The sequence below is a fragment of the Bos indicus genome, chromosome 29 (assembly GCF_029378745.1).
Source record: "Bos indicus isolate NIAB-ARS_2022 breed Sahiwal x Tharparkar chromosome 29, NIAB-ARS_B.indTharparkar_mat_pri_1.0, whole genome shotgun sequence".
NCBI lineage: Eukaryota > Metazoa > Chordata > Mammalia > Artiodactyla > Bovidae > Bos > Bos indicus.
The window spans coordinates 43,563,711-43,580,628 of NC_091788.1; the positions used below are offsets into that span (position 1 = coordinate 43,563,711).

The 16,918-nt window shown below is 51.4% G+C and overlaps 1 protein-coding gene and 1 non-coding gene across 4 annotated transcripts; one reads left to right on the forward strand and one right to left on the reverse strand.

Moving 5' to 3' along the window:
- Positions 1-67: 67 nt before the first annotated feature.
- Positions 68-5,888, reverse strand: MEN1 (menin 1). Of its 3 annotated transcripts, none has more exons than XM_019954370.2 (10): positions 5,747-5,888; positions 4,888-5,348; positions 3,746-3,954; positions 3,412-3,540; positions 3,080-3,120; positions 2,918-3,005; positions 2,107-2,243; positions 1,558-1,693; positions 934-1,098; positions 68-735 (listed from the first exon to the last, which is right to left on the reverse strand). In XM_019954370.2, coding segments are annotated over exons 1-10 (1,851 nt in total). In that variant the 5' UTR covers positions 5,749-5,888; the 3' UTR covers positions 68-252. The 3 variants fall into 3 exon arrangements, with proteins under 3 accessions (XP_019809929.2, XP_070639289.1, XP_070639290.1); XM_070783188.1 differs by having other exon boundaries at positions 5,735-5,885; XM_070783189.1 differs by lacking the exon at positions 5,747-5,888 and adding an exon at positions 5,645-5,730.
- Positions 5,889-11,100: 5,212 nt separating this feature from the next.
- TRNAE-CUC (transfer RNA glutamic acid (anticodon CUC)) lies at positions 11,101-11,173 on the forward strand. The gene has a single exon. It is a non-coding gene; the product is annotated as a tRNA-Glu (tRNA).
- Positions 11,174-16,918: the final 5,745 nt, after the last annotated feature.

Below are 16,918 nucleotides of genomic sequence, written 5' to 3' on the forward strand. Positions count from 1 at the left end.
AAGACTGGTGATGGGGTCAGAGGGAAGGTTTCAGATGGCCGGCTGGGACCCTTGGGGATGGGCTCTATATTCCAATGACTGGGCAGAGCCCTCGATTCGGGGCGCTGGGCAGAGTTTGTACTCTGGGAACCTGCAGCCTGGGTTCCAGGTAGGGATGGGGCCTGCGGGTGGAGCCTGGGCTCAAGAGGCTGGGGTGGAGCCTCGACGGGTTGAGGGCGGGCTCTTGGTAGGCGGATATGGAGTCCCGGTACTTCAGAGACCCTTGCGCTGCCGCTTGAGGAAGGAAAGCGTGTAGTCACTCGGTGTAGACACCTTCTGCTTCTTCATCTGCACTTGTGACTGCGCCGTGAGCTGCAGCTTGATGGCGCTCGAATTGATCTTGGTGGCCACAAGCAGCTCCTTCATGCCTTTCATCTTCTCGCTCTGGAATGTCAGCACGGGACCCTCGGGTGGCGGTGATGCAGCGGGTGCCGGCACTGGAGCGGCGCTGCCGCCTTCAGCGCCGCGGGCAGTCCCGGGGACTGTGCCTGGGGGCTTCCGAGGGGGTCCTGGCACCGCACCCTGGCCCGCGCCTGGGCCCTTGTCCAGCGCCGGCTTCTTAGGCGGCGGCGGCTCCTCGGGCTTGGATTCCCGCCGTGGGCCCCGCCGCCGGCCTTCTCGGGCTTCCTCGCCCCACGGCTCTTCAGCCTCGGCCGCCTCCGCCTCTCGGCTCACTATGCGTACCTTCTGCCGTACCTGGGCCGGATGGGGAGGACAAGCGAAGGCCAAGGTTGCAGGCCAGTGGCTGGCACCCCGCACCCCAGCCATCTTGGGGCCTTGGTCTCACTCGCACCCAAAGGGTATAGGCAGATCCCCTGCAGTGCTACAAAGGTCTGACTCCTCCTGGCTGCTGTCACCACCCGCCCTCCCAGCCACCCTGCACAGCTGCCTCACCTGTCCCTCAAAACGGCCTAGGGACTGCACAAGGAAGGTGGCCCAGCCCACATGCAGCACGGGGGTGGGGCTGCCCTCTTCCCATTTGCAGATGCCATCATAGAATCGCAGCAGATGGGCGAAGCACTCTGGGTCCTGGAGGGCAGAACCCTGACTCTGCGTGCCCTGAGAAAGGGGGGAAAGGGCACAGTTAGTTCAGACCCCATTACTCACCCCTCACCAGGCGGCACAGGCCAGACCTCTCGTCTGGACAGAGAGCCCTGGCCCTGGGGGAGGTGAGTAGGGGTGGAAAGAATTCTTAGAAACTCCTTCCTTTTATAAATCTAGTCCTTAGCCTGGACTTGGGGCGAGTGGGGAACCACCCTTTATCTCCATTTCACTCCCTCAACTGAATGAGTGACCCTGACAGAGAAAGAGAAGGGCTTCCATCCCATTTACCTCACCTCCTCAAACCCAGACCCAGACCCAGACCCTCGGCTACTGCATAAGAGAACACAGCTGTCTGCCTGTCCTGCACCAAACTTTCCTGTGCCGCCCCCAGTCCCAGGCAGCAGTTCCACGTCCTGGGACTGGGAGCCCTGCTCAGGTGGGAAGGTGTGCACAGGCTGGAGCCCAGCCTTTCACCTGGGTCTGCTCCCCGGGTCGCTCCTCGCCAGCCTCCAGCAGGCTGGCGGCCTCCTTCAGCAGGTTGGGGATGACGTCATTGGCTACTTCAAAGAACTCCTTGTAGATCTCCTCGTCTTCACGGCAGTAGTTGTAGCTGTGAGGGCAGCAGGGCACTGTGGGGTCTCAGCCATGGTGGGTACCCCCAGGGACCTGGCAGGGGAGGGAGCCCTGGTTTCTTTCCCGGGATCATCCAGGGACCGAGTGAATGATTGGGGTCCTCACTCCGAGATGATGGTGCTGTGTCAGCCCAGAGCAAGAGTGAAGAGGGGGGCCAGGAATACAGAGCTGGATGGCAGTGGTCAGACATCAGGAGAGGAGAGGGAAGGAAAGGCCTGAGGCCCTCATGAGGGGTCCCTACCTCTCAGGCAATGATGGTCTTGGCTGCCTAGTGACTGGAAGGAGAGGGATAGAACTTGGGACCCAGGCCTCCCTCCTGGATGAGAGGGGTTGTAAATTGGGTGGAAGGGGAAGAAAAGCTGGGCTGGGGTCATGTGGGGGGATCCTCACTCCTGGATGACAGTGGCTGTGTCGGCCCAGGCCTGCAGAGCTTCGCGCACATTGCGGTTGCGACAGTGGTAGCCAGCCAGGTACATGTAGGGGTAGATGTGCTCATCCCGGTAGTAGGTCTTGGCTGAGGCAATGCCCTGAGAATGAGCAGAGGGGTCTCAAGGAGGCAGCCCCAGATGGCACAAATGTTCCACTGGATCACAACTGGAAGGGGCATCAGGAAGATTCCAGAGAGTCTCCTCCCATGAGACCTTACTACCCTGGCCATCATCCTCTCTGCCAGCTGCCCCTCCCCTGGTCTGCAGGTCTGCTGGCTCAGGCCTGGGCCAGACTGCTGCAGGCACCCTGCAGACAAAGGCCTAGGAAGGGGAGGGGCTTATCCTCCAAGCTCAGGGTCTGTCCCTTTCCTGAACTTTCCCCCACAAACACCAAGGCCTTCCAAATCCAGTCTAATGTCCCTCCCAGCCCAGGAGCCCCCAGCCCCACCAAGTTAATACTCCCACCTCAGTGCTCTCACCACGTTTGACTTCTGTTATACTCCCAGAGGACAGTGACAAGTAGTAGAAAAAGTAGGGCTGAGGGGACAACTCTAGGACCTACCCCTCCCAGGCAGAGAACCAGAACACCTCTCAGACATCCCTGACTGCACTGAATATGCACGCAGTAAATACAAAAAGGGGACTGGATAGGTGATACCCCACAATACACACAAAGTTCTCTCCTCACCTGCCCCCCCAGTTCCAAGTAGAAGGGGACCCCAGCCACCGCTGGGCCGCCCTTCTCTACCCTTCTATACCTAAGATGTCCCCACCTTGTGGTAGAGGGTGAGTGGGTCCGGCCGGCCCGGGGTGGGCTCCAGCTCCTCCAGATCCGCCAGGTTCCCCAGCGCCATTGGGTACCTGGGAAAGGCTAGTAAGTCCAGGCTGCCCCCTAGCCCGCCCTGGGGCCCAGCCTGGCCACTCCCCCTACTGACCTTTCCAGATGTCCCAGGTCATAGAGCAGCCACAGCAGCTTCTAGGGGCCAAAGAAGAAAAGTGCGAGCTGGTGAGAGGGAGGTGCGCCCTCAGTCTACCAGGCAGAGGGAGCAGTCCGGCACCAGTAGGGGACTCCCCCCCGAGGTGGGAAAAGCCAGAATTTAGGAACTAGCCCCTGACTGGTGTCAAAGCACTTTCATGTCTCAATTTCCCCCTTCCCAAGAGCCCCAGGAAAGTCCAGGCCAGGAATGATTCACCCATGTTACAGAAGGGGAAGCTGAAGCTCAGCAAGGGGAAGCACCCTGGCCCAGGGTCCCACAGGTACCCTCACCTGCTGCAGCTGCAGTAGCTCCAGGGAGTCAGTGTGCAGGTCAATGGAAGGGTTGATGGCGCATACCATAAATGCCACCTCCATCTTGCGGTCACAGCGCATGTACGATCCTTTCAGGTACAGCCAGCTCTTGGGAGAGGACAAGACCAGATGTCTTATGATGGCCCACCAGTGCCTGCTGTAGGGATTGACATCAGGAACAGGGCCCTCCCCTTGAACAGGGCCCCAGACATATGGAGGTGGTGACAGGAAGAGGGGAGAATGGCCCAAGAAAGCAGAGCTCCTTGGGTGGCCTGGGCTAGGAGAATATGGAGGGGGTGGGGGAGTGCAGTACCCGCTCAGCCACACCCGCGTTGACTGTCTGGCCTCTGCGATCCTCATTGCCCTTGCCATGCCAAGTGACTTCAGCTGTTTGTTCTCCATTGGGCCCAAACACTACCCAGGCGTGGTCCTCGGACAAGGCCAAGTGGACATCCCGGAGACCGAGAGCCTGGCAGGCCCCCACCACGGCGAAGGCCACGCCAGAGCTGTCCAGTTTGGTGCCTGTGGAAGGGAAAGTAATCAAAGAGGGTCCTCTGAGCTCTGGCCTGGGGGAAGGGACCTGCCAGCGGTAAGCCATGCTCCCTCCCACCCTCACCCCCATACCTTTGCCCTCTGACACTCCTGCCCTGCTTCCCTCTATCCCTTTCCTCCTAACTGTTCAGGGCCTCTCCCTCCCCCCTTACATTCCCCATCCTCAACAGGAGACCCTGAATCTTTCATAGTTCCCCAGCTTTTGACCCTGCCTTTTCTATTTCTCTGCAACTGTATTATATATTTCTGCTAATTTAAGCATTTCCTCATTTTACTGTACTAAGTTATAACCAGGACACTGGCCAACACTTTTTTACACACCCACTGATGGACACTCCTAATTTATCTCTGTCCTCTTTTCTTGCTAAGCTCAGAAGTAGCCTCAGATTCCTTCTCAATATGGCACTCCAGGACCTGAATGCCAGTTAACTGGCCTTAGAACAAAAAGGAAAGCTCTTTGCAAGTCCTGAGCTTTCAGCTTCTCAAGGTTAAACCCTAGTCTCTTCACCTTCAAATTATGTTCATAGATACTCCGTGGATTGTCTCAATTCCATGAAACATAGACAGATTTTGGCTCCTCACCCCCTAAATCTTCTGCTGCCCTCTGTGCCCCAGGCTGAGCTGCAGTAGCTGAGGTGCTGAGGGGGCAGAGGGTGGGCTAATGGATTTGGAGTCAAGTGACTGAGGTCCAGTCCCAGCCCCGTCACTCTGTGTCACTTTGGCAGATCACTTTCTCTCCCGGGGCTTCAGTTTCTCTAGCTGCAATGGGGGACGTAACACTTGGCCCACCTCACAAGCTTACAGGTCTCAAACGGGCTCTGTAAACCACAGTGTTGGGAAGAGGTGGGCCAAGATTCTCACGTGAGACAGCCACCTGTCTCTTGCCACCTGTCGGGCTCCAACCTGTGATGAAGCTGAAGAGGGACTGGATGTGGGCACGATCCTTGAAGTAGGAGCGGCTGAGGCTATTCCAGATGACATCGGAGACCTTCTTGACCAGCTCACGGCTGGAGACGCCCCCCTCTCGCGGGTAGAGAGACAGGTCAACGGCGCCACGGATCTGGGCAGTGAAGCGGGCATAGAGGGCAGCGATGATGGACAGGTCGGCCACCGGGAAGTAGGTGAGGCCGCCAGGAGGGTCGGGCGCAGGGCTGGGCTGAAAAGTGAGCTCAGGCACGTTGGTGGGGATGACGCGGTTGACAGCTAGGAAATGCTCCACGAAGCCCAGTACCAAGGATAGGAGCACCAGGTCCGGCTCCTCCCGGCCCAGCTCGGCAGCGAACAGGCGCACCACATCGTCGATGGAACGCAGCGGGAATAGCGTTTTCTGGGCAGCCTTCAGCCCCATGGCGGCGGCCCTCGGCCTGCGGGCGACCGGAGGAGAAGGATGGTCGTGTGGGCACGGCCCACGAGTCCCCTCCCAGGTTCGGCTTAGCGTTCCACACCCCTCTACACACCCACAGACACCAACCCTTGCTTCCCCGCCCCTTCACGCTCCGCTCATCTGTTCCCCCTCTTCCATCGAAGAGACCCCTCAGCCGAGGCTGCAGGGCCTTCCTGTCCCCCACACCACCAGGAGCCCCGGCCCCGAAGGAGGTGAGCCCCTAGGACCCCGCTGAGCACTCCCAATGGCCGCCCCGCCCACTCTCTGCGCTCATACCCCGGGGGCCCTAGAGTCCGCCGGAAGGCGCCCCTAGGCCAGTCCCCCCAAATCCCAAGGAGAGACCTGGCCTAGGTCCCCCGCGCCCACCTCCGCGCTTACATCCCACACAAGGCACCGCGGCGCCCGCCGCCTGAAGTCTGCTGGGAAATGGAGTTCCGCCCCCCTCGGGCCGCACTGCCTGCCGGGAAGAGGAGTCCAAGGCCCGCTGTTGTCCCTGCCAAGTCTTGAAATGGTGGCCGGGCCGGCCAGTCCGCGATGGCTTATGGGAGTGGTAGTCCCGCTGCTCTGGGCTCCCCAGAGGGCGGAGAAGAGCGGAGGCAGCCCCGCCTTTCTGAGGTCCTCAGGGATTGGTCATTCCAATTCACGCTCACCCAGGTAGCCGAGGAACCGCAGTGCCTTTTGGGAGATGTAGTCCGGGTAGTGAGCGGGCAGTGTCCGCTTCTGTAGGTTGTTGCTTGTTGGCAAGATGTGATGACAACGGGAACTTTTTAACACTGCTGGAGTACTGTAAATGTGTTCAGCCATTTTAGTTGGTTATTTATCGGTATCGATTAACACATAAAAGTGCCTACTGTAAGTCTAGCTTTCGGTCTACAGGGAAAATCTGACACGTGTGCAAAGAAGACCATCTAAAGAACCATTGTAATTATTTGTAATACAGCAAAAGAAGAGTAAAGTAACTCTCTGAATCCTAAGATGGATCTTCAGGGCACATTGTTCAAGGGGAGAGGCTGCAGAACAATATGTATGATGGGGTAGGATTTATATTACCATTTAAAAACTTCAAAATAATACTAAATAATTTCTACAGAATCAGTCACTCTCTTATTCATTTAGGAAACAGATTTTTGCTGCCTATAATGGGCCAAGCTCTCAGGCACTGGCTATGTAGCAGTGAGTAAAACAGATCAAATTCCTACCCTACTTCACTTCTGTACATTATCCCCCACAAAACTGTAAATCTAGCCTAATCATGAGAGAAGTTTGGGCAAACACGAACTGAGGGACTTTCAGACTGGCCATACCTGACAGCTCTCCTCAAAAGTGTTCAGGTCATGAAAGACAAGGAAGGAGTGAGAAACCGTTGCACATTAGAAGATACTAAGGAGACAGGGTCAGACTTTATTTTGGGGGGGGCTCCAAAATCACTGCAGATGGTGACTGCAGCCATGAAATTAAAAGACACTTGCTCCTTGGAAGGAAAGTTATGACCAACCTAGACAGCATATTCAAAAGCAGAGACATTACTTTGCCAACAAAGGTCCGTCTAGTCAAGGCTATGGTTTTTCCAGTGGTTATGTATGGATGCGAGAGTTGGACTGTGAAGAAAGCTGAGCGCCGGAGAATTGATGCTTTTGAACTGTGGTGTTGGAGAAGACTCTTGAGAGTCCCTTGGACTGCAAGGAGATCCAACCAGTCCATTCTAAAGGAGATCAGCCCTGGGAGTTCTTTGGAAGGAAAGATGCTAAAGCTGAAACTCCAGTACTTTGGCCACCTCATGCGAAGAGTTGACTCATTGGAAAGACTCTGATGCTGGGAGGGATTGGGGGCAGGAGGAGAAGGGGACGACAGAGGATGAGATGGCCGGATGGCATCACTGACTCGATGGATGTGAGTCTGGGTGAACTCCGGGAGTCGGTGATGGACAGGGAGGCCTGGCGTGCCGCGATTTATGGGGTCGCCAAGAGTCGGACACGACTGAGCGACTGAACTGAACTGAAGGAGACAGGACCAACGTGGTGTTCTAGATTGAATCCTAGACCAGAAGAAAAAGGATTTAGTAGAAAAACTGGTGAAGAGGGTGGCTGATTGGCCCAGCTCGCCCAAGTCTGAGGGGACTTCAGGGGAGTGGGACTTTCAGTTTTAAAACTAAACCAGTCAAGTCTTGGGCACCTGTGAGCACTACTTATGAAATTCAAAACTATCTGTAGCTTCGTTCATTTTTCAAAGGAGATCAGCCCTGGGATTTCTTTGGAAGGAATGATGCTAAAGCTGAAACTCCAGTTCTTTGGCCACCTCATGTGAAGAGTTGACTCATTGGAAAAGACTCTGATGCTGGGAGGGATTGGGGCAGGAGGAGAAGGGGACGACAGAGGATGAGATAGCTGGATGGCATCACTGACTCGATGGATGTAAGTCTGAGTGAACTCCAGGAGTTGGTGATGCACAGGGAAGCCTGGCGTACTCCGATTCATGGGGTCACAAAGAGTCGGACACGACTGAGCGACTGAACTGAACTGAACTGAACTGAAGTTTTGATAAATGTACCATGTTGTGTAAGATGTTAACATTTAGGGAAGTTTAGTGAGGCATATATGGGAATTATATATAATTAATTGTTAAGTCTTGGGCACCTGTGAGCACTACTTATGAAATTCAAAACTATCTGTAGCTTTGTTTATTTTTCATTCCTAAGTTTTGATAAATGTACAGTGTTGTGTAAGATGTTAACATTTAGGGAAGTTGAGTGAGGCATATATGGGAATAGATCATCAAGGACTGCGTTCTGGGGTACCCCGTCATGTAGAGGTTGGGAAACCAGGAGGAACCAGCAAAGATTCTGAGAGGAATCAGCCAGAGAGATGGGAGAAAAGCCACATGGGCATTTGGTTTAGAGGACCAAGCCAGAGGAATGAGCCACAGGGTGCCCACAGGTCAGCAAGCTGAGCACCAAGGACTGATTGCATTTAGCTCTGTGAGAACCCCTGGCGACCACCTTAGGAGTAGTTTGGGAACAAAAGCCCAGAGTTCTTGGGCTCAAGAAAAATGAGAGGGAAGAAATTGGAGACAGTGATAATACACAACTCTTTTAGGGAGCTTTCCAGAAGAGAAGAAAAAACCAAGCTGGCAACTGGAGGTAGAAGAAGGTCAAAGGAGGTCCTGGTGTTGTGGCTGTTTTTTGGGTTTTTTTGATAGGTAAGAAGTGGATTTATTCAGATACAGACAGAAGCACACTCCACAGACAGAGTTGGGGCCATCACAGAGGGTGAGTGCAGCCCCGAAATTTGATGTGGTTGGTTTTTATAGGCTGGGTCTTGATGTCTCATCGCAGAAAGAATTCAGACAAAGTGATAGGTGAAGAGTGGATTTATTCAGATACAGAGAATCACACTCCACAGACAGAGTGTGGGCCATTGCAGAGGGCGAGTGCAACGTGGCTGTTGTTTAATAGGAAAGAAGGCAGGACTGATGACCTTGAACAAGTAGAGAGGATGGGCGCTCCCAATTTGCAAGCCTGTAGAAAAAAAATTTTTTTAACTAAAAAAACCCCCCACAATTTGCAAGCTTGTCCTTTGCTAGTAGCATGAACAGTTCTAGTCACAATAATTGGAGATACGGTAGAGTACATGGGTACTTTCATTTTCCCAATGAAATAGGAAGCCCAGCTGGTCTTCCTCCCAAACGCCAGCTTCTTAATGAGGCTGACCCAGACCTAACCAGCCTACTTAAAATCATAGTCTCCAACCGAAATGCTTCTTCTAACCCCTCCCCTCCACTGTGCTTTCTAAAATGTTTTCTTCTAAAGCACTAACAGCTTCTAGAACAGGGTTTCTCAACCAGGGCAGATTGACATTCGTATCGTATACGTGCTCAGTCACTCAGTCGTGTCTGACTCTTTTGAGATCCCATGGACTGAAGCCCACCAGGCTCTTCTGTCCATGGGATTTTTCAGGCAAGTATATTGGAGCTGGTTGTCATTTCCTACTCCAGGGGAGCTTCCCAACCCAGGGATCGAACCCATGTCTCCTTCGTCTCCTTAACTGACAGGCGGATTCTTCACCACTAGCGTCACTGTAGTTGGGGACCGATTTGTGCCCTGTAGGATGCTTAGCAGCCTCCCTGGCTTCTCCCCCTTTTAGATGTCCCTCCCCCTGTTGTAACAGTAGAAATGTCTCCAAACATTGCCAAATATCTCTGGGGGGCAAACTGCTCCCTGTTGAGAACCACTTCTCAAGCACCTCATAAGTGCTCAGTTGCTTCAGTCATGTCTGACCCTCTGCAGCCCCATGGACTGTCGCCCACCAGGGTCCTCCATAATTGTTGTTATTGCTCAGTCACTCAGTCGTGTCTGACTCTTTGCAACCCATGGACTGCAGCACACCAGGCTTCCCTGTCCTTCCAATCTCCCAGAGTTTGTGCAAACTCATGTCCATTGGCTCAGTGATGCCATCCAAGCATCTCATCCTGTGTTGCCCCCTTCTCCTCCTGTCCTCAGTCCTTCCCAGCATCAGGGTCTTTTCAGTGAGTCAGCTCTTCTCATCAGGTGGCTGAAGTATTGGAGCTTCAACTTTTCAGCATCAGTCCTTCCAATGAATTGATCCAGGATTGAGTTCCTATAGGATTGACTGGTTTGATCTCCTTGCAGTCCAAGCGACTCTCAAGAGTCTTCTCCAGCACCACAGTTTGAAGGCATCAATTCTTTGGCACTAAGCCTTCTTTATGGTCCAACTCTCACATCTGTACATGACTACTGGAAAAACCATAGCTTGACTTATTTATTATTTGTCTCAAACCACCAAAATGTAAGCTCCACAATGGCAGGTAACATGTCTGTTTTGTTCATGGATGTGTTCCATGTCCCTAGAATAGTGCCCTGTACATAACTGATGTTCAACAATTATTTGCTGGATAAATGAACAAATAACATTCATTCATAAGAGTGATTATAAACATTGGCCCAGAATTTAAGCTGTTTGCGGCGGGGGACAGAAGTACGGACACAAGAGGAATGAGGGACAGCAAAAGGGTGGCAAAATCAATGAATTATTGAACTTCCCTGGTGGTCCAGTGTTAAGAATCCACTTACCAGGGCTTTCCTGGTGGCTCAGTGGTAAAGAATCTGCCTGCCAATGCAGGAGACACAGGTTTGATCCCTGGGTTGGGAAGATGCCCTAGAGGAGGAAATGGCAACCCACTCCCACATTCTTGCCTGAGAAATTCCATAGACAGAGGAGCCTTGGTGGGCTAGAGCCCATGGGGTCATAAAGAGTCAGATGTGACTGAGCACACCCACGAGCAAGGCAGGAGGATGGGTTTGATCCCTGGTCTGGAAAGATCCCACATGCTGTAGAGCAACTAAGCCCATCCACAGCCACTGAGCCGGCGCTCTAGAGGCGGGAACCGCGACTACTGAGCTCACGCACCACAGCTACTGAAACCCATGCTCATCAACAAAAGAAGCCACTGCGACGAGAAGCCTGCTCGCCACAGTGAGAGAGCAGCCCCCACCCGTCCCAACTGGATAAAGTCCATGAGGCAGTGAAGACCCAGCACAGACAAAAATAAATAAATGAACGGATTGTAGGTTCCAGTGGGGTTAAAACTTTGTTGTTGTTGGGGTACTAGGGACAGCTGAAAAGATAAGGGTGTTAGTTAGAGAGTGGGAGGCTTGGCATTGAAATTATGGGGAGAAGGTTGCTGTCATTATTAGCAGTGAAAATATTTAGGGAAATTCCCTGGTGGTCCAGTGGTTAGGACTCCACCCTCTCACTGCTGAGGACCCAGGTTCAATCCCTGGTTGGGGAACTAAATCCCACAAGTCATGCAAGGAGGGGGAAAAAAAATCAACAGTAGTGCTTTCTGTACAAACCGAACAGGAGCTGTACATATAAATTTTAAATTTCTAGTAGCTACATTAAAAAAGTAAAAGATACAAGTGAGATTAATTTTAATCACATATAGCAAAATGTATTTCAACTCATAGTCAATATAAAGTTACTAAGGACAATTTATGTTTTTCTACACTAAGTCCTGTTCGCACAACACAAGACTTAGTTCTGTACACACCAAAGGTCCATATGGTCAGAGCTATGGCTTTTCCAATAGTCATCTATGGATATGAGAGTTGGACCATAAAGAAGGCTGAGCCCCAAAGAACTGATGCTTTCAAATTGTGGTGCTTGAGAAGACTCTTGAGAGTCCCTTGGACAGCAAGGAGATCAAACCGGTCGATTCTAAAGGAAATCCAACCCTGAGTATTCATTGGAAAGACTGATGCTGGAGCTGAAGCTACAATACTTTGGCCACCTGATGCGAAGTGTCAACTCATTGGAAAAGACCCTGATGCTGGGGCAGACTGAGGGCAGGAGGAGAGGAGGGCAACAGAGGATGAGATGGCTCGAGGGCATCACCGACTCAATGGACATGTGTTTGAGCAAACTCTGGGAGATAAGTGAAGGACAGGAAAGCCTGGCATGCTGGAGTCCTTGGGGTTGCAAAGAGTCAAACATGACATAGCGACTGCACAACAACAATTGAAGGACAATTGCTTTACAATATTGTATTGGTTTCTTCCATTCATCAATATGACTTAGCAACTGAACAACAAAGCCTTTGAAATCTGGTATGTTTTATACACACAGCATATCGGACCAGTCACATTTCAAATGTTCAGAGGCTACGTGTGACCAGTGGCTCCCATATGACAGTGTGGCTCTCCAGTATGGCTGTGAGAGTGAGGGACTGGAAGGTAAGATCATGGGACAAGATGGCACTCAAGGAACAGAGAAGCCTGGCAGCTGGATCATCCATGTGTATATCAAAGTCTCTAAGATTCAAAATAATAGTAAGTGAAGTGAATTCAAAGTGCTCAGTTCAGTCCAGTTCAGTCGCTCAGTCGTGTCCGACTCTTTGCGACCCCATGAATCGCAGCACGCCAGGCCTCCCTGTCCATCACCAACTCCCGGAGTTCACCCAGACTCACGTCCATCGAGTCCGTGATGCCATCCAGCCATCTCATCCTCTGTCGTCCCCTTCTCCTCCTGCCCCCAATCCCTCCTAAAATCAGAGACTTTTCCAATGAGTCAACTCTTCGCATGAGGTGCCCAAAGTACTGGAGTTTCAGCTTTAGCATCATTCCTTCCAAAGAAATCCCAGGGCTGATCTCCTTCAGAATGGACTGGTTGGATCTCCTTGCAGTCCAAGGGACTCTCAAGAGTCTTCTCCAACACCACAGTTCAAAAGCATCAATTCTTCAGCGTTCAGCTTTCTTCACAGTCCAACTCTCACATCTATACATGACCACTGGAAAAACCATAGCTTTGACTAGACGGATCTTTGTTGGCAAAGTAATGTCTCTGCTTTTCAATATGCTATCTAGGTTGGTCATAACTTTCCTTCCAAGGAGTAAGCGTCTTTTAATTTCATGGCTGCAGTCACCATCAAAGTGCTCAGTCATGTCCAACTCTTTGCGACCCCATAGACTATACAGTCCATGGGATTCTCAGCCAGAATACTGGAGTGGGTAGCTGTTCCCTTCTCCAGGGGATCTTCCCAACCCAGGTCTCCCACATTGCAGGTGTCTCTTTACCAGCTGAGCCACCAGGGAAGTAGGATAGAGGGAATTCCCTGGCGGTCTAGTGGTTAGGACCAATGCTTTCACTACCAAAGGCCTGGGTTTGATCCCTGGTCAGGGAACTGAGGTCCTACAAGCTGTGCAGCATGGCCAGCCAAAATAAATAAATGTAATAAAACAAGAATTGGATAGAGAGAGTGGCAACAAGCCAGGAGCTAGAATTATTAAGAAATGAGCCATGCATGGGTTGGGAGACATTGAGACAAAGTAAGTGGTAAAAGCTGATAACTTGAGTTCAGACCTAAGTGTTTGAAAGGAAGAGGGAGCAGGATGTCTACCAGTGGCCTCAGGAAGGACACCTACCCCATCTCCAGGCCGCAAGGCAGGAGGGCTGTGGAAAGTCTGCGGGACACGAGGCAGTGAGCATAACCCCAAAGGGCAAAGTTTCCACCAGAGCAGGAGGGCTAAGGACCATTTGCAAAAGGGGCCGAGGGCGCAGGGGATTTTGCTGCAGTTGGACCATCAGCTCTAGAGCACATGGTAAACAGCTTTCGGGAGCTGAGGGTGGAGACGGGGTCAGAACAAGGGATGGCCAGAGCCATGGAGAACCTAGAGGCCTCAGCCCCTGCAGTGGACCGAGCAACAGGGACAGGAGTAGGCCCAGGTCTGATGGTCTTGAGGCAGGGGTCCGGTGGTGGGCCAGCTGCAAGCACAGAGGTCAGGGCTTCCTGCCGAGGACAGGGAGGGTCCTGAAGATCCAACTGGATTCCTGCTGATGGAGAGAAGGGGGCTAGGGGACGGTGGTCCCTCTTGATGCCCACCAATGACGTGGTACACAAGGACATAAATTAATGTCATGAGGGGAGGGCAGGGAGCCAAATGGGAGTTCAGCCTCCAATTTACCAGAAAAACAAATGTGTATTGTTGTAATCAAAATTAATTTAAAATAGCATCTGCTATGTCTTGACAAAAGTGTTAAATCTGAATTTAATAAGGAAACAATCAGACAAATGCAAATTGAAAGTTATTCTACCAAAAAAAACTGGCCTGGACTGTTAAAAAAGATGTTAACCTCATAAAAAAATGACCTATAAAGGAAGGAGGAGAAAGTTGTCTTGGGTCAAATGAGATTCGAGACACAAGAACTGAATGCAACATGCGATCTAGAATCGGATACTCAACTTTTTTTTAATGCTATAAAGAATGTTTTTGACATGATTATACCACAAGCTGGTTGACTTAAACAGAAATGTATCACTTCACAGATGTGGAGGCTAGAAGTCCAAGATAAAAATGACTGCAGGAGACACAGAGAACAGAATTATGGGCACGGGAGTCGGGTGGGGGGAGGAGAGGGTAGGGCGGCTGGAGAGTAGCGTGGAAACATACACACTGGCATATGTAAAATAGAGAGCCAGCGGGCATTTTGCTGTGTGACTCTGGGAACTCAAACCAGGGCTCTGTGACAACCTAGAGGCGTGGGACAGGGTGGGAGCGGGGAGGCTTAAGAGGGAGGGGACATAAGTATACCTATGGCTGATTCATGTTGATGTATGGCAGAAACCAGCATAATATTGTAAAGCCATTATCCTTCAATTAAAAATAAATAAATTTAAAAAGAAATGTCTGCAGGATTTGTTACTCCTGAGAGCTGTGAGAAAATCTATTCCAGGCCTCTCTCCTAGCTACGAGTGGTTTATTGGCAAATCCATGGCATTCCTTGGATTATAGAAGCATCACCCTGATCTCTGCCTTCATTTGCACTTGGTGCGCTCCCTGTGTATGCATCCACATTTCCCCCTTTTTTAAAGGACACCAGTCATATTGGGTTAGAGCCAACCCTAATGACCTTGTCAAACTACTTACGTCTGCAATGCCTCTAGTTCCGAATAAGGTCACACTCTGATTTGGGAATAGGACTTCATTTTTAGGGGTCATAATTCAACCCATAACAGATTAATACAGAGTATCAATATTAAATCTTGTGAGAGTGACTTATGGTGGTTCCTTATTCTTTTTTTTTTTTTTTTTTCTCTTTTTTGGCCTCACCACGCAGCTTGCAGGATCTTAGTTCCCTGACCAGGGATTGAACCAGGGCCCTCAGCAGTGATAGCATGGAGTCCTAACCACTGGACTGCCAAAGCACAGCCAGAAAAAAAAAGATATGCCCTGGGAACTTCCTGGAGATCTAATGGTTAGGACTCTACACTTCCACTGCCAAGGACACGGGTTCAAGACATGGATCGGCAGGGAATTCCCTTGGTGGTGGTTCCTTTTTCTTAACGGATGTCTGCAAAGTATTGAGCAAAGTTCAGGCTGTGTGTAACTTACCTTCAGATGGTAGCGAAATACATCGTCAGTACATGAGAAGCACAAAAGCAGCAAACTGAGCAATGGTGAATCCAGAAGAGGGTGGGGAGCTTGTAATCTTTCAACCTTTTTTGAAATTTGTCAACATAAAACTTTGGGAGAAAAAACATTTTTTTAACGTGAAACTGTGAAAACCTGTTGGCTAAATTATTGAAGGGTGCTAGGGAAATGGCCATTTCTCCAATTTGGTGAGGCTGTAGCTTGCAAGAGGCCTTGGCGTCCCTGCCCTAGGCTGTGTCTTCAGGTTTTGGCATCTCCATAGGCAGAGCAAACATTTCCTGAGTGTATATAATTTAATTTATATATAACATTAATATATAACCATTTTATACTGATTATCTCACCAAAGTCTTACTAGAACCTCTCATGATGGGTTTTATGATCCCAACTTACAGAACGAGAAACTGATGCTTAGAGAGGTCAGGTAACTTGCTCATGACTGCAGCTGTTGTGGTTCAGTTGCTCAGTTGCTGTTCGTGACCCCATGGACTGCAGCGTGCCAGGCTTCCCTGTCCTTCACTATCTCCCTGAGTTTGCTCAAACTCATGTCCATTGAGTCGATGATGCTATTCAACCATCTCATCCTCTGTACTAGACTGGAATCAAGGCTACACTCCTAACCAGGCCTTGCAATTTCACGGGCCCCCAAGCTCTAGCAAGACCTAGGCCCTTTTTTGGTTACTTTTGCTAGCTTTAGGGCCATCTACAAGCCTTAGGGCACAGCCATCAGCTCCAGACCTGCCCTGATCCTGGTGCACAGGCCTTACCTTCCTGCCTCACCCAGCCCCGCCTCCAGGCCAGGGTCCTGCCCAGTCATGGACACCCCAGCTCAGAACAAGGAGACCCCTCCCAGACATCCCCGCCTCCCCACCAGCCTCACCTGGGTGGAACAGCAGGCTGTGCCCTCCAGATCCACTTCCTACCCCTGGCCCCCTACCTCCCGGTTCTGTACCCTAAAGGCTGCCCTCTAGATCTGCAGAAACTGAGGTCTAGGAGCCTCTGGTTGCTGCTTGGGTTTGGACAAGAGGAAGCAGGAGATGGAAGGGAGGGAGTAGAATGAGGAAAGGAATTAATTTCCTGGGCTGCCTTCCTGCTTGGCCACGGCCAAGTGCTTCCCTGAGAGCCGTAACTCCCGCTGGTAACACCTGCCTTGCCCAGCTGACCTGGAGGTGATAACAGCTCCTCACTGCTGCCAGGGCTCAGGGCACCACCACTCCTTGGTCGGTTCCCCTGATGCTGCCCACACTTTTGTAAACTGCCCCTTCACTTATGACTTAAAAAAATATATATGTATCTATTTGGCTGCCCTGGGTCTTAGTTAAGGGATGCAGGATCTTTAACTACAGCATGTGGGATCTAGTTCCCTGACCCCGGATGGAACCCAGGCCCCCTGAATTGGGAGTTCACAGTCTTAGCCACAAGGCCACCAGGGAAGTCCCTGTCCCTTCACTCTTAAACTCTCATTTCCACCCCCCGTGTGAACATCATCTGATTTGTGAAGACACAAAAAGACAACCTGGTCTTTAACTGTCCCTGATCCCCTCCCTCCTCCCCGATCCCTCTGTTTTCTGAACCCCAGGAAGACAGATCCAGGCGGGGAGGCCAGC

What these genes read in the sequence shown, in the direction of transcription:
- MEN1 (XM_019954370.2), bottom strand. An exon ending in GACCTGGGACATCTGGAAAG is followed by an intron (nt 3,006 to 3,079) that starts GTCAGTAGGGGG and finishes AGCCTTTCCCAG; the next exon opens with GTACCCAATGGCGCTGGGGA. An exon ending in TAGGCCGTTTTGAGGGACAG is followed by an intron (nt 736 to 933) that starts GTGAGGCAGCTG and finishes CATCCGGCCCAG; the next exon opens with GTACGGCAGAAGGTACGCAT.